Here is a 15,458-nt window from a genome sequence, read left to right as displayed (position 1 = left end):
CAGAGCGCTGGGTCTGGCCCACTGTGGAGCTGGGTACCAGCTACAGAACCACTGGCTGCCTTTATTGTCCTCAGCCCAGGGATATGGTGCTCCCAGACAGGCCCCCCAGCCCACCCGCCTACCAGGCCTCAGCTTGGGGCTGCCGCATCCCCACCAGGAAGGGTGATCGGCACAAGTCACAATGTGGCCAGGGGACCTCAGAGTTCTGCGTGCTGCTGCCGGGGACGCTCTGGCTTCCAGCCGGTATCCTGGGCGGTCTTGTCCAGGGGCAGGGCTGGGGCGGCTCCTGGCAGGCCGGGCAGGCCCCACACAAGCTCTTTGGCAGCAGGAGAATCAGCAGGGCATTCCAAGCACTGGGAGGGGCCCTGTCTCTTGTCCTTCCCACAAGGCCGCTGGAAATGCTGCCTTCCCGACCTGTACATCTGGAAACGAGAGGTAGGAGGTGAGAAGTGTTGGGTGGGGAGCCCGCCCCGCCCCCGCCCCGCCCCCGCCCCACTGTGCCTGTGCCTCTAACATGCCCAGCCCCCACCCCCAGCCTGCAGGCCCTGCCAACTCCCTACCTGGGGGAAAGGGGTGCCCCAACCAGGAGATGCCGGGACCAGAGGGATTCCCAGGCCATACCCGCACCTCCCTCGGGGGGCTTGGAAAGTCAGAATCGTCCTGTGGTCTCTCAGCTTCGGTGCCTGAGCCCCCGATAAGCTGGGGTTAAACAGGCCATCCCTCCCCGCTCAGGCCCTGTCAGTGGCCCTGAGCCCAGTGGCCACTGGGTCACCTCCGTTGTCAACCCTCTTTCTTTGTCTCTGCCATTGCCTCTGCCTGGGATGCTCTACCCCTGGCTGGGGCCGTGGAGAGGCCGTCTCTGACCCGCCCCCCGGCTTTGGTAGCACCTCGCAGTTCATTCTCCACCTCTGACACTGATTTTGGCCTTCGGGGTCAGGCCCAGAGCAAGTGCCCACTGACTCAAGCACTGCAGCCCGTTCCCATCTTAAAGAAATGGGAAACTGAGGCTGGGAGATGGACGTCCCTGGGACGAGGCCACACAGCCTGCGACAGCAAAGCCAGGCCCGGCCACTGTTGTGTGCTGACAGCACTGAGGACCTCACCGGCCGACAGTCTTCCTAACTCGCTGGCCTGCTGACCCCACCCCCCAACCCAAGGAGCCCCTGAAGGTGTGTGGAGGGCTGCCTTACCATCTCAGGTTCCTTGTTTCAAAGACCGTCTCCTCGTCGCTGTCCAGTGATGCCATCTCGGTGGGGTCCTCAGTGTTGGCCAGGAGCCCGTACCTCCTCTGCTGCGGCTTTTTCAATCTGGAAGCAGACCCAGGCTCGCTCAGCGGCCCTCTCATGGCCCTTCGCTGGAGCTGCTGACACCCTGCCCTGCTTCCCACCTTCTCCGATAATGCTCGTCTGCTCGACTCCCAGAGTCTTGCTGTGAACTTTCCGGTTCCAACTGCGTTTCTTCTCATAATGGTCACAATCGTTATGAGTTGCTGTGCACATCTCCCTTGGCAGGCCCCCAGGGCGTAGGCCCTTGGGCGAGGACCCCTGGGAGGGGGGCGCTGTAATTCCATTTTACTAATGAGACGACTGAGCCTTAGAGAGAGTTTGCCAAAGATATCAAGTAGAAGGCTGTCGCGGGCAGAAGGCCCGGCTCCTGACCACCACCAGGGAAAGCACGGGACCCTCTGTGGTGGATGTGGCACGTATTCAGATGGGAGACGAACATTGTATACCCACAGCAGTGTCAATGCAAGACAGAAAAGGCCCCTTCAGAGCATCTGGATATGATCAGCTCTGCGTGACAAAGGCCCTCTGGAGATCAGCCCCAGAGAGGAAGCCAAACGGGGAGGACGGGCCTGAGGAGGGGGTCACGGGCCTGCAGGAGGCAGGGCGTATGCCGCGGGGAAGGCAAGGGGGTCCTCAACTCTTGGGGAGAGCGTGGGCAGAACCTAAACACTGACGATCACAGCCAGCTCTGGGCTGAAGAAACAGGAGGAGCAAGGTGCGGGGGCAGGCTCCCGCCGGGCCCTGGTCAGGCTGTGGGCGTTAACTACAGGAAAGGATGCGGCCAGGCCCGCGTGGCAGATACAAGTTGGGTTAGTGGGCGCTGCGCTCGTCGTCACCGGGCTGGGGGAGCCGCAGAGGATCCCGGGAACTCCCGGTGCCCTCATCATCCCGCAACCTCTAGTCTCGGTGGCTGCGTCTAGAAAACCAACCCCAACATCCCGAAGGAGCGGCTCGTCACGTGATTGCATGACCCCACCCACTCACCACCCACGTCCCCACCCACTCACCACCCACGTCCCCACCCACGTGACGATGGCGAACCGCGCCGGAGAGGCGGGGCTTTCGCGCCGCAGCACTTGGGGCGCGAGACGCGCGCCCATTGGCCGCGCCAGGGCGGCGGCGGCGTGCGCCTGACGCACCTGAATGCCCGGATGAGGAAGTAGAGCACGGCTAGGACGATGAGGCCCGTAACCACGTAGAGGGAACGCAGAAGCGGCGAGTCCGGCGAGCCCAGCGGCCAAGGGCGTGTGGTGTTGTGCGGCGCGCCCGGCTGGCTCCCGTTCGTCACGGCGGGATGCGGCAAGAGCGTGGCCTGCGTGCGGCGCAGTGACGGGGGCGTGGGGTCCGCGGCTCCGAACAGCTGCACCGGCAGCAGCAGCGCCGACAGCAGCAGGAGCCGCGCCGGCAGCACCCGCAGCCCCATAGCCCGGCGGAAGCGGTAGCCGCGCCCCGCCCCCGCGAGGAGCAGTCACTCACTGGCGCGGGGGCGGGGCCAGCCAATGGCTCGCGGGGGCGGGGCCTGGCTCCCGGAAAGGCCCGGGCCGCCACCGCCCCCGGCCTCTCACCTCGCTTCACCCGAAGCGGGGAAGTACCCCGCGCCCCGCTGGCTCCGCGAGCACCCCGCCCCCGAAGGGTCGGAGCCGCAGTTCTGTGTCCCCGGCCCAGAGCGTGAGCACCGCGGCCGCCCCGCAGGGGGACTACGGTGAGGGGACAGGCGCGACCGTGCCCTGTGGGCCTCCCTCCCACTTGGGCCCTGGAACTCTCGCGTCCCCGCCCCCAGTCGCCCTGGGCTTCGGTGACACCAGCACGGTGGCCCGCTGTCCCTGGCCCTGCAGGAGGGGAGACCTGTCCCGGCTGTGAGCCTGGGCATCCCGCCTTTGGCGGGGGCCAGGAGGGACGAGACACACCCCGTGGGAGAAGGGGGGGGTACCGGTGACCCGGACCTCACCCTGCTGAGACTTGAGGTAACTCGCCCAGAGCCCAAGGCAGCTAGAACCGGGGCTCAGCCCCAACGTTCTGCACCCCAAGACCAGGCCTGGAGGCAAACAGCCTGGGAAGGCAGGCCGGCTCCGGGGGCGGACAAGCTGAAGGTGCCCGGGGTTACTCTGACAAGGCCTCTGCCTGGCTCCGGGGGACGCGCCGCCAAGGGACCACCTCCTCCACGGCTCCCTCTGCCCGAGAGAACTGCCCCGGGGGGGGGCAATGAACTGCCGCCTGGCCTTCCGCGTCTGGATCCAGCTCGTGGCCAGAACGAAGGCCCCAAGAGGAGGCTATCTGTAGCGGACTCCCCGCCACAGCCCCTCCAGCCAGGACTCAGGCTGAAGCTCAGTGTCCGCCCTCCACGACGCACCCCACACCAGACTCAGATTTGTGGGTGTACACACCATCCCTTTATTCAAATGCACCTTCCACATTTGTCTTGTCACATCGCGAGTGAGGACTGGCCGCCGTGCCAGCACCACACGCCCATCCTCCTGGAGCACCTTGAAGCCCCGCACCCCAACCTCGCCAGTGAAGCACCTGCTGGAAAGACGGGAGAGGTGAGAGGGGGACACGAGGGCTGCTCCAGCAGGAGATGAAGACGCCGCCCCCGACAGAGGTCACACAGCCAGGACGGGGGAGAACCCACCACAAGGGCCAGGGCCACAGGGCCACATGTCTCCCCCGCCGAGAAGCACTTACAGGTGACGGGCTGCAAGGGCAGGCAGCTGTGCCGCTGGCTCTTGCTCCCGGGTGAAGTTCCTCCTGGGGCAGTGACCCCAGGTCGTTGTTGCTCTCGGGTCACCCTTCCGGGTCGCACTGGCTTCCATTCAACCTGCCAAAGCAAAGGAGTGTTAACCCTGACACCCTGGCTGAGCTCACAGCCGCCCCTCCCCAACTCCCGCGAAACCATCCACAGCTCCTAGGAGGGTCTCAGCTAGTCACCGGGGCCAACCCAAGAGGCCCCGCCACGGGCCAGCGTGCCCAGGGCGGGCCTGCGCCTTTCAGACGGGCCAGGCCACTCTGTGCTCTTAAGCAGAGCCAGCTACCCACTTGGGATGCAGCTGCTTAGAGATCGGCGCGGGCTCTGAGCAAAAACTCATGGCAGCAACAGACATCAGAGAGAGCTAGTTAGGAGTGTGACTCAAAGAGGTCTGCAAAAGACAGTCAATTGATGAACAAAAAATTCCAAAAGGCGGGGCGTTTGGTGGTCTCCAATCCTGCTCAACTGCCCGGGCCGCTCGCCTGGCTGCAGGCGGGGAAGGGCAAACGGCCGGGGTCTGCCTTTAGTTCTAGCTTGATTTTTTTTTTTTTTTTAAAAAAGGAAAAAGAAAAAGCAAAAAAGTCAAAGGAACATTCCCCGGGTACACGACTTTACTTTCAAATGAGCTCTCAACAAGAGGAGGGATGCGGACGAGCAAAAGGAGTTACCTCGAATTACAGGACTATCTCCACATATGAGCTAGCCCAGGGAGCAGCTTGCGTCTCAGAGCTTTCTGTTGGGCGCACAACACTTCTGTCCTCCGAGGGGCTGCAGCTTCCATAGGCTAGCAGAGAACGCTCAGAACTTGTAAAGCAACAGCAGAGCTAGCTAATGAGCCGGTCAGTCTGGGGTCACCCGGGGACCCTGCCTGTGTCTGCTCTCTGGCCTGCTTCTAGACTAAGGAGTTCAGGGTCAGCGTCGGGCGCCCGCGTGTCCACCGTCCCTGCTAGGCTGCCCGCCCCATCGAGCCTTCTGGCTGCCACGGCCAGAAGCGCTCCGGGGCTGCCCTGCGGTCCGAGAGCCCGCTCCCGTCACCCACCTGCTCGCCTAACTGGGGCCGGTGGTCGTTGGCTGTCACAGGGGCCCAGCCAGCGTCACTGACCCTGCCTTTCTCCTCTAGCTGTGGCAGCCTCGGGCGAGACTGCGGACCTAGTCCTCTAGCTGCCCTCTCCGCTCAGGTCTGCCTGCCTCGAGCCCCTGCAGGGCGCGTGTGGTGCAATCAAAGGGAGATGGTCAGAGCGAGGTTCATTCAGATGGTCTTTTAATCGGCTTCGTGAAGCCAAAGAAAACTGCGTACAAGAATTCCTTCACCACTTCAGATACAACATTGACGGGATATGCGTACGTCTTCCGGCAAAAAAGGACAATATAAATACACATTTTCAAGAACCTCTCGGGGATGTCTGCAAGTCTACTGTGGGTCCCACACGACAGGTGGGCGCCCGGGCCGGGCCAGGGCAGCCCGGGTGCTCTGCTGCCACCCGCACGGTTCTACCACGCTACACTCAGAAACGTGACACCGAGTTGGAAAAAAGCTACAACTTGCTCAGCTTCCGACAAAGAGCAGATTAAGAGTCTGTTCAATCTCAAAGAGAAGTGACTCGGGGCACCCAAATTCATGGGGCCAACCCCACTGAAAAGAAAAAGAAAAAAAGCAACACAACCGAAAACAAAAAAACAAAACTCTCACAACCCCTGGTGATTTTCTAAAAAAAGAACTCTTGGCTCACGGTAAAAAGGTGAAAGTAAAACTGGAAGTGCTCTTCAAAACGTTTTTAAGACTCTTAAAAACGGACAGCGCTTCCTTAAAATGCAAAGTGTAGTAACGAGGCCATCTGGGGGCCAGAAGCAGTCAGGCTGTGTTTGACAAGATCAGAACCAATAAGACTACAAAAGTGGGTACAAGGAGGTGTGATCACTACACATTAACGATTCAGCGGAGCTCCCAAAATCTTTAAATATACGGCCATTGGAAGGACGATCTCGAGCAGGAAGGATTTTTACTCGTTGTGTGTAGCTGAGAACAAGAAGCAGGCACAGTGTAAAGGCGCTGAAGCACGCGACGAGAGGCAGCATTCCACTCCCGGCCCAAACCTGGGGGCTCAGCCCTGGGGGCTCGGGAGCGACCAACCCCCCCCATGGCCGAGGGTGGCGGGCACGGCCCACATGCACGGATGCGGCCTGCTCTGCTCGGTGGGCCCTCGCTCTCCCTTTCCTCCTTGGTCAGCCTGGTTTTGCCTTTACGTTCTGTGGCAGAAGTGGCTGCTGGCACCGAGACCCAAGAGGACAGTCTCGTCCCTTACGGGGCAAACATAGTGACCGGGTCTGAGCACTGCCCAGAGGGCACCGAGGCTCACTGAGCTCCCACCACAGGCCCTTGGAGCGCCGCTTACCGTAACTGTCGTAGCTGTCTCTGTAGGACCCGCCCGAGCTCCGGTCACCGCAGCTGCCACTCTGACTCCGGCTGCAGGAAGGACACAGGTGAGCGCTGGGGGCCACCTCGGGGGACTCTCACCAGTCCCCGTGCCAGCGTCCCCACAGAGCCTCCCAGGCCCCCCTGCGCAGGACCACCGCCCGTACCTGCTGTAGTAGTCTCTGGAGCCTCCATAGCCCCCACTCCTGGACTCAAACCGGCTCCCCCCGTAGCCGCGGTCCCCTCCTCCTACAGACGGGACGGGAAGGAGAAGTGAGTGTCAGCTTCTGCAGCAGTGCCCCCACCTTGTCCCTGCAAGTGGCACTCACCTCTGGAGAACCCACGGCCCCGACCTCGGCCCCCGCGGAAGAAGCCCCGGCCCCCGACAGAGCCACCTCGGTACCCGCGGGATCGGTTATCAGACGATTTGCCAGCCTGGTCGACCCGGATCTGCCGCCCATCCACAGACTGGAGACCAGAAGTGGACACAGTTAGCCTCTGCACCTCCCGCCCTCGGTCTACAGCCGGGACCCACTGAACCCCAGAGCAGCCGGCCCTCACCTTCCCGTTCATGGCCATCATGGCGTCCTTGGCATCGTCGATGTTCTCAAAGGTGACAAACCCAAAGCCCCTCGATCGCTGGGTCTCCCTGTCCTTCACGACCACCACTGTGCAGGGGAGAGGTCCGCGGTCAGCACCCAGCCCTCCCCGTGAGCAACCCCACTCAGCCACCAGTCTGGCACCAGCCTCACCTTCTGAGATCTGTCCATATTTTGAGAAGACCTGCTCCAGTGACTGCTCGTTGGTGTCAAAACTCAGCCCTCCGACGAAAAGCTTGCCTTCATCTGATGCCATGGCGGCCTGTGACAAACATCATCAAAAGCCTCAGAGGTCCTGCAGGAGCTTTGAGACTCAACGCCCCCCCCCCACTTTACTTTATACAAATAACGTATGTTTCGGGGGGAAACGCTGGGAAACTATTTTTCTGCCCTTTAACCATCCCAAGCCCACACCCAGGACTTAATTCAAACAAACCCTTAATTCCTTTATCACTTTGGGTCCCTGGCCGCTTTTCTGTGTTTGGGCCAACTCCGCTCCCCAGACTGGGGGGGGGGGGGGGGGGGTCCCTGAAAGCTGGGGCCACACTGCGGTTCTGCAGTACTCAGTGCTGCCTGGCTGTGGAGCCCCAAAACTCCAGGCAGGAGACGCCCTCACGGGACGTTTAGGGGTACACCCTGAAGGCAGGCATCGGCCACCATCGTCACTGGCTGAGTGCACCTTGGTTTCTGCCCGTTGCAAACAGCCGGGGGGCTAACTCCTAACCCGACCGTCGCGGGGCGGGCGGAGTGGCAACGTGCTTGGTCCACTGCAGGGCGCTGTGCAGGCGGGGCGGGGACTCTGCGCCGGGATATCAAAGCGGGGCGGTGCTTATACCGACCCTTTACAGGCTGGTAGCCTACGCTGAATGGCTCCGAAATACAGGCCACAAGGCGCCCTGCAGCACGTAACTGGGACACAAACTTGGGGCGTTGGGGGTGGCACCGGGGTTGTGTCGCCCTCGCACTACTCCAACGGGAAATCGGGGAGGAGCCCCAGCCTGGCCCCACCCACGCGCGCATGCGCCCCACGCCACTCCATCCGGGCACTCGGCGCTCCCGCCATTTCGCAGGGCGCAGCTTCGTGCTCGCGGCCGCCATTTTGCGGCGGTGTCCCGCTCGCGAATACCCTGGCCCACGGGGGATGCCCTCCGACCGCGGTTCGGCCCGGTCTCCGCTGCCCCTCGCCGCCGGCGGGGCGGACTACACCCCGGGCCCGCCCCGGCACCGCCCCCGCCCAGGGGCGTGCCGCCGCCGCCCCGCCTCCTCTGGCCGGCCGCAGGCCGCCCGCCGCCCCGGGCCCGTGGAGCCGGTGCCGCCAGGGCCCTCACCACTGAGTCGGGCAGGTCCCTGGCGCAGGCGGGAAGACGGCACAGCACAACGACCCGAGTCTCCTAACGCGCGAAGTGACTGGGGGGGCGCCCTGCGCCCGCCTTATGTACTTCTTCGCTAGGCCCCGCCCCCGAGCCCGCCCCTCCGCCCCTCGCTGGCCAATCCGAAGCTCTGGAGGCCGTGGCTGTGCCTCATATTCATGAGCTGGGGGCCGGGCCTGTACCGGCCGCGCCCCCTCCCGCGAGCGGGCGCGGGGCACAGTGAACGGCGGGGACGCGCATGGTCCGCAGTTCCCCGCCCGCGCGCGGGAGGCGGGGCCAGTGCTCGGCGGGGCGGAGCTGACCCACTTCCGCGCGCCCGCCCCCCTCCCCCCCCCCGGCCTGTGGCGGAGAACAAAGGGGTTCGGGCGGCTTCTGCCAGTGGCCCAAGCCTCCTGGGAACCTTCTGGGAGTCGCTGGAACCCAGACCTTTGCGGTGCTCCCGCAGTCGGCGACTTACCGACCTCACCCAGGTCCCCACACCCACCCGAGATCAAGTTCTCGGACACCTCAACTTCATGTGAACCCCGATATCAGTCATTATGTACTTGCCAACATAACCGACACCCCAGAACTCTCAGAACCCCAACGTTCCACTTCGTGTGATCCGCCACAAGGCCCGCCCAAACCCTAACACTGAGGCAACTCCATTTATGTGGACCCCAATATTCTCCACGATCCCAATTATTCCTGCTTCCCAACTTTGGGTCACCCCAACTTCACCCAACCCAGTTTGCCTACGAATCCCAACCCGCAACCACACCTAACTCCCACCCCAATCCGGACTTCACCCAGTCTGGTGCAGCACCCACACGCCACAGTCACCTGGCCAGACACTTTTTTCATCCCAGCTCTGGACCTCAGGCTGACCTCGACTTGGGCTCTCAAATCCACCACTGTGCCCAACTCTTGAGTCTCCACTGCACCCCAAAATTCAGCTCAGCCCCCCATCTCCCTTTCACCGCTGTGCTCCAGCCGCCCACCAGCACACCCAGAACCCACTTGGCTCCTCCCCCTGCATCTTTTTTCTGTCTGGGAGTCCTGAGACCTCTGCTATCGGAAGAACCAGCTTTGCAGAGATCTTCACCCCCAAGGCTGCTCCTGGGAGCCCCTCTTGTGGTCACCCCTTTCCCCCTGCCCAGGCCTTGGCTCATGTTACCTTCTGTGGCCCTGGACCCTTCCATGGGTGGAAGAAGCTAGTGCAGACCCCTGCCTGCCCAGACCAGAGGCCCAAGCTATACCCCTGCCCCAGAAAGTCTTCAAAGGGCATACCTTCTGCATAAAAGTTAGGGGGAATTTGAGGGACTTCCCTGGCTGTACAGTGGTTAAGACTCCGCGCTTCCAATACAGGGGGCGTGGGTTCGATCCCTGGTTGGGGAACTAGGACCCCGAATGCCGCACGGCACAGCCAAAAAAGTTAGGGCGATTTGAGAACAGAGACCCCTGCTTTGCTGCCTACCCCAGGAAAGTTCCAGCCCCACTCCAGGCCCCAGACTCGGTGGGTCTAGCTGACGCAGTAGGAACGAGAGCATGGACACTGTCTCCTGTGACAAGGCCACTGGGACACCCTCCTCGGGCTCAGGACCCCTTCCCCCAGGCAGCAGCTCATGACTCATGGCAGCCATGTCCGCACCTCATCCCCCCACGCCACAGCCCCCCCCCCATACAATTCCCTGTGAGCCACAGCCCGCTGCTGCGTCAGCCACTCACGCAGGGCGGTTACTAAAAGGAGCAGAGAGAATCAGCACTCAGCTCTCGCCCTCCCGCCAGGGCCCATGGAGGGGACCTGGGGCCAGGCAGCCCAGCCCAGGAGTAATCCCCTCCCTTCTCGTCTGCTCCCCCAGCAAAGTCAGGTCGGCAGCTCCTGTCCCCAGACCAGGCGAACGGGTCCTTGCAGTCACCGGGGCCCCTCATCACTCTTTGCACCACCCCCCGTCCCCGCCCTCACTGTTCTGTGGTTCCTAGTCTGCCTTCTCCTGGTTTTGTGAAGTTCCCTGGTTCATTCATTCATTCCACCAGCAGTTATCAAGCGTGTACTTACTACGAGCCTGTTGCTGGGTACGGGGCTCCATGCGTACCCACGACTGTCCTGGGTTCCCATCACGGTGTGGACCTTTACCTATGGATATCTATGGATACCATACCTTTACCTATGGATACCATACCTTTACCTATGGATACCTGTCCCCAGGTGCGCCTGCACCGGATATTGTGTGGGAACTGTGTGCTTGCGTCTCAGGTGTGTTACCTGTCTGCCCACCTGTGTTTCTGCGGCTACCGACGTCGGCGTGTCCCTGTGACTCGGTGTGTACCTACGACCTTGTGAACCCGTGAGGGGCGAGATGGGGGACTGGTCTCAGGGGGCTGGCACCACCTTCCTCCCTGGAAGGTGATGCCAGCTCCCTCGGCCGCGACTCCACGCTCTCCCCGCGGACACAAGGGGGAGCTACGGCCTCGCTGTCAGCCTGGCCGGGGGCTCCCGGTCCCGCCCCGCCGTCCAGCCGACGGCCGCGAGCACCAGCGTGGGAAGGGGCTCCCGTCCCGCCCTCAGGCCCGCCCTCGAGTCTCCGCCCAAGCGCTGGGGGGTGGTCGGCGAGGAGGGGACTTAAAATAGCCGCGGGCGGGGGCGAGGCTGCTATTCACGGCCGGGACACGCGGTGCTCACCGCCTGCCCGGCGGGACGGGGCTTAGGCCGGAGGTCCCCGTCTGCACACTCACAAGACGCCCCTCCCCGGGCGCCCGCCGAAGACCACCCCCGGGGCTGCGCCGGCGTTGCCACGGAGACGGGGGCGGGGCCTTCTTGCTCCCGCACCGCCCCCTCTGTCCTCCCCGCCGGGTCGGGCCCGCCGGACGCCGGGTCCTCCCCCGACCCCGGCTAATGACCGGGCGAGAGGCGGTAATGAGCGTCTGGGCTCGGGTCGGGCGTGGACGGGGTGAAAGGCGCGTGGTGGGGGGGAACCCTGGGGCCGCGTAATTACCGGCCCCTCCCGGCCGGCCAGGCGGGGGCAGGGACGGTGCACCTGGAGGCCGCCCGGTGCGGGCGCGGAAGAGGACCGCCCTGGCAGAGACTCCAGCCCGCCCGCCTGGCCCAGATCCCCGGGGCTCAGAGCCAGGGAGGGGGAAGCGGGGACTGGATGTGTGTGTACGTTGCCAGGTGTGGTGCACATGTGTGCCGTGGGCAGGGGACTCGTGGGTACAGAGATGGAGAAACAAGGTTTCTGGGGACCATGCCTGTGTGAACATGAAAATGGGGCCGTGTGCCTGTGCACATGGCTGTGGAAGTGTGTGCATAGAACTCACATGTGTGTGTGTGCGTGTGCACACATGGAAACATGTTTGCATGGTCATGCCTTATGTGCAAGAACACAAGGGGTTGTGCGTGGACCCCAAAGCATGTGCATAACCAGGATGTGGGATCAGCCGGGGACAGCGCTGCTGCGTGTGCATGACGCGGGGGAACCGGGACTCACAGATCATATGTGCCCATGGCTGGTGGCGTGACTCATGCCCCTGGGGTGGGAACATGCCACGCACTGTCAGCAGCCGCCGGGGTCTCTAGGGCAGAGGAGAGCTACAGGAGCCCAAAAGCCAGGAGGAAGAGTTTAACTTTAACTGACTCCCCCGTCCCCACCCACCCCGTTTCCCACCTGCATGAGTAGGTGGGGACATCTGAGATCCCTAGGTGGCTGCCAACTGTGAATTGGCAGGAGATTCAGCTGCCTGCGCCCTGGCCTCAGTTTACCTCCTGTTCCTAGGAGGGGTCTTCCTGGCAGAGGGGGACGTGGGAGGGGGCACCTGGGTGGAGCTCCCTGTGACTCATGGCCCAGGAATGTGGAAGCTGCCACTCTTCTGCTCCTGCCCCAGCCCCCATCCCAGAAGTGCAAAGGCCAGGCAGCGCATCGGCCTTGCTGGTGACCGCAGTCCCCATCAACGGCAGGCACACGGGCTGTGGAATGGGACCCGGGGGACACCCGGAGGCCCACACCAATAACATGCATTCATGCAGAGGACATACGTCAGGTGTGTATGAAACGCCAGGGCCTGTGCATGCGCAGAGACCCCTGTGTGCTCGTGGAAACCCCAAAGCTTGCCTCGGTGGGGGCTGGGGATGCAACCCCCTGGGTTTCCGAGACGGGGGGAGGGCTGAGGTTCACAGCCCTGCCCCAGGGGTGGGAGGAGCTGACCCCCACTGATGCCCTGTCCGCTCCCTTGACCTTGGCCCCACGTACAGGCTCCCTGCAGGCACACAGAGGGGCCGAAGCACCCCTGACTGGGGCTGTGGCATCTCCATGGCAACACGGGAGTGGCAGTCATGGAGAGCACACCCCCCTGGGGCAGCTGCCAGAGGCTCAGGGAAGACACCTGTGTGTGTCCAGGCGGCCGCACACAGCAGTCCCACATCCTGGCCCCCACACCCAAGCAGGAAGACACAGGTGCCCATGGACTTCGTCCAGCCTTCGATCACCATCCCACCCTGGAGTGTCAGCGATGGCCCGGTGCCCAGCTGTGCAGGTAGGCGGTGTCTGGGCTCCTGTCTGAGCCTAGGGTGCATCATCTGAGAAGTGGGCACAGCAGCAGCATCTCCTGGGATCAGCGGGGGTGATGGAAGGGCAGCCGGTGACAAAAACACACCACGGAGCGGCTCCCAGTTCTCTGCTGTTCTCTCCTTTCTCCGTGTCTCAGGACACTCAGGGAATCGCCGGCCATGCCGGAGGAAGCCCCACTTCTTCTGTGGGCGCACACAGGCCCCTGCACCTGCCCCAGCCCAGTGGCCGGCTCTGCTCGGCTGGGCCTGCAGGCGCGCACGGTGCGTGGGTAGTGTTTGTGGCTGGAGCGTCCGCGGGTTTGGGTGCCGCCTCGGCTGAGCTGCGTCTCTGAGGGTCTGAGTTTGAGCTGCCTGGTGTGACCTTCAATTTTGCGGGTTTTGTCAGCGAGGTCTTGGCCCAGGGTGAGAGTGGGTTTTGAGGGTCACACTGTTGATTGAGGTTGTGGCCCCCAAAGTGTAGCTTGGGGCGGGTTTGGGGGTGTGGGGGCGGTGTGCATTGGGGTCCTTGTGCTGCAGAGCCGGAGCCTGTCACTCAGGTGGGATCGGCATGTACCCGTTGACTGCGGAGGGTGTGCAGCGCGTGTGTGGGACGGGGAGACGGGTTGGTCTGGGTCTGGTGGCGGTAAGAGGCCCTGCGTGGGCGTCTGGGCTTGTGTTGGTTTTCCGCGAGGCCTATGGATAGCGTCTGGGGCGTGGGCCGTGTGCAGGGCAGATGTAGCCAGCTGTCTCGGGCCACCGGCTCCGCCTGCCGGCGGGCGACCTCCTCCCCCCGACCCCGTGGGGCCGGCCCCGCCCACATTCCAGAAGAGTTAGGGGGTGCCCTCCCCATCCCCCGCCCGCTCCCGCCCTCTGACCCCGGCTCAAGCCCACTCCTAGCATCCCGGGCACCGAACGCCGCAGCAGCTGGCCCCAGGGAGGGGCGGCGAGGCGGGGGTGGAGGCTGGAATGTGTGCGGGGGGTGAGGGAGGGTGCCCCCGAGAGGGGGCGGAAGCGGGGGAGGGGCCAGGAGGAGGAGCTGGTGAGACCGAGACGGGAGGAAAATAGAGAAGAGACCTCCAGGGAGAGATGGAGACCCGGACCGAAATACAGACAGGCCCAGAGATCGAGGAAGGCGGAAAGGGGAAAACAGAAAGACACAGGAAAAGAGAACTCAGAGGGAGCAGGGAGAGGGGCACACGTGGGTGGGGGGAACAGAGGCAGCAGGCCAAGGACAGAGGCCCCTCCGAAGGGCAGTCTCCAGTCGTGGAAGGGCCCCAGGTGACAGCGGCCCCGCCCGCACCTGCGGGCTGGACGCTCTCCCATCCCGAGTGACACCGGCGGCTGCCTGTCCTCTGCCCTCCCAGGTCTGGGCGGCCGTGGGTGGGGCCCCAGCACCCTCGGCCGTAGCTCGGCGACTCCCGTTCCCAAGGTGCCTGGAAAGGAGGGCGTTCCCGCCAGGCGCGGTAGGGGTGGCAGTGCTAGGGCAGCCTCCGGGTGCTGGGGGTGCCGGAGTTGGCCCCAGCGGGGCACCACTCCCTCTCATCTTTCTAGGGGCCTGGCTCCTCCCTGCCTTCTTCCCAAGCCACCCCTCACCGCGTCCTTTGGCATTTCAAAACCGTGCAGCTTGCCCCAATTACCCATTTGGCCGCCCCCAGGGTACTCTGGCCTCCAGCAGAAAGACGTGACCCCAGTGACCTTCTATTGCCCGCCCACAGCCGCCTCATCATCCCAGAAGCCAGCACCTGGATCCAGGCCTCCGTCCGGACTCCACACTTTGGTAGCCACACCTGTCCACACCGCCAGCTCCAACCCCCATCAGTCTCAGGGCTCTCTGCCCGTCCGGCTAGCCCCAGGGGCTAACCTCGGACCAAAGGTTTGCTCACATCCTCGCCACCCGGCAAAGGCGACCCTGTTTACGCCGACCGCGGCCTGCTGCCTTTTCAGAGGGGACTCCTGGCCACAGCAAAACTGCGCCTCAGCCAGGCAGCGATGAGGACTTCCTGCCGCCATAAGCCCCCCCGGGCCCCCAACTGTCCCGGCTCCTGGCCTGTAGGCTTCCAGGTGCACAGGGGCGTCTCCAACTGCTCCCCTCCCCCAAATCTCCGAGCTCCCTGCAGCCCCCTTGCCAACCACCTCACTGTGAACCAGAGGCCACGTTCAGACAATGCCCCATCGGTCCCTTCCCAGGCCTCTCCGAAGCCTAAGCACAGCGTTCAGAAAGCTCCTGGGGTGTTCTGGCCTTTGCCCTCTCCACCCGCCCCTCCTCCCTGGGGTTCCCATCTCATCCCCCCGCCAAGCCAGACTTGAGGAATCACCCCTTTCGAGTCCTTGCCTTCGCCTTTTGGTTTAGGACCCCAAATGGACTTCCCAATTGTTCCCCAAATGCACCCGCTTTCACGTCTTCAGACATTTGCACACGCCATGCCCCCCACCTGGGGCACCAGTTCCCTCTTCCTATCCTTGGCAAAGTCCTATTCCTTTGGCAGGGCCTCAATCCAAGTGCCCTCCTCCCGCTCCTCGCCCTG

The 15,458-nt window shown here is 63.5% G+C and overlaps 2 protein-coding genes across 3 annotated transcripts; both read right to left on the bottom strand.

Moving 5' to 3' along the window:
* Positions 1–282: 282 nt before the first annotated feature.
* FAM174C (family with sequence similarity 174 member C) lies at positions 283–3,523 on the bottom strand. The gene is made up of 3 exons (XM_012539109.3): positions 2,426–3,523; positions 1,191–1,307; positions 283–422 (listed from the first exon to the last, which is right to left on the bottom strand). Coding segments are annotated over exons 1-3 (402 nt in total). The 5' UTR covers positions 2,710–3,523; the 3' UTR covers positions 283–421.
* A 130-nt stretch (positions 3,524–3,653) lies between these two features.
* On the bottom strand, positions 3,654–8,516 carry CIRBP (cold inducible RNA binding protein). Of its 2 annotated transcripts, none has more exons than XM_033416830.2 (7): positions 8,370–8,516; positions 7,195–7,303; positions 7,004–7,110; positions 6,772–6,910; positions 6,610–6,691; positions 6,423–6,493; positions 3,654–4,101 (listed from the first exon to the last, which is right to left on the bottom strand). In XM_033416830.2, exons 2-7 carry the CDS (start codon positions 7,295–7,297, stop codon positions 4,097–4,099), a joined length of 507 nt encoding a protein of 168 aa, XP_033272721.1. In that variant the 5' UTR covers positions 7,298–7,303; positions 8,370–8,516; the 3' UTR covers positions 3,654–4,096. The 2 variants fall into 2 exon arrangements, with proteins under 2 accessions (XP_033272721.1, XP_004285915.1); XM_004285867.4 differs by lacking the exon at positions 3,654–4,101 and adding an exon at positions 5,274–6,046.
* Between the last annotated feature and the right edge of the window lie 6,942 nt (positions 8,517–15,458).

Source organism: Orcinus orca, chromosome 3 (assembly GCF_937001465.1).
Source record: "Orcinus orca chromosome 3, mOrcOrc1.1, whole genome shotgun sequence".
NCBI classification, from domain to species: Eukaryota; Metazoa; Chordata; class Mammalia; order Artiodactyla; family Delphinidae; genus Orcinus; species Orcinus orca.
The sequence above is the reverse complement of the archived record's forward strand: the minus strand, read 5'-3'. Positions and strand labels throughout refer to the sequence as shown.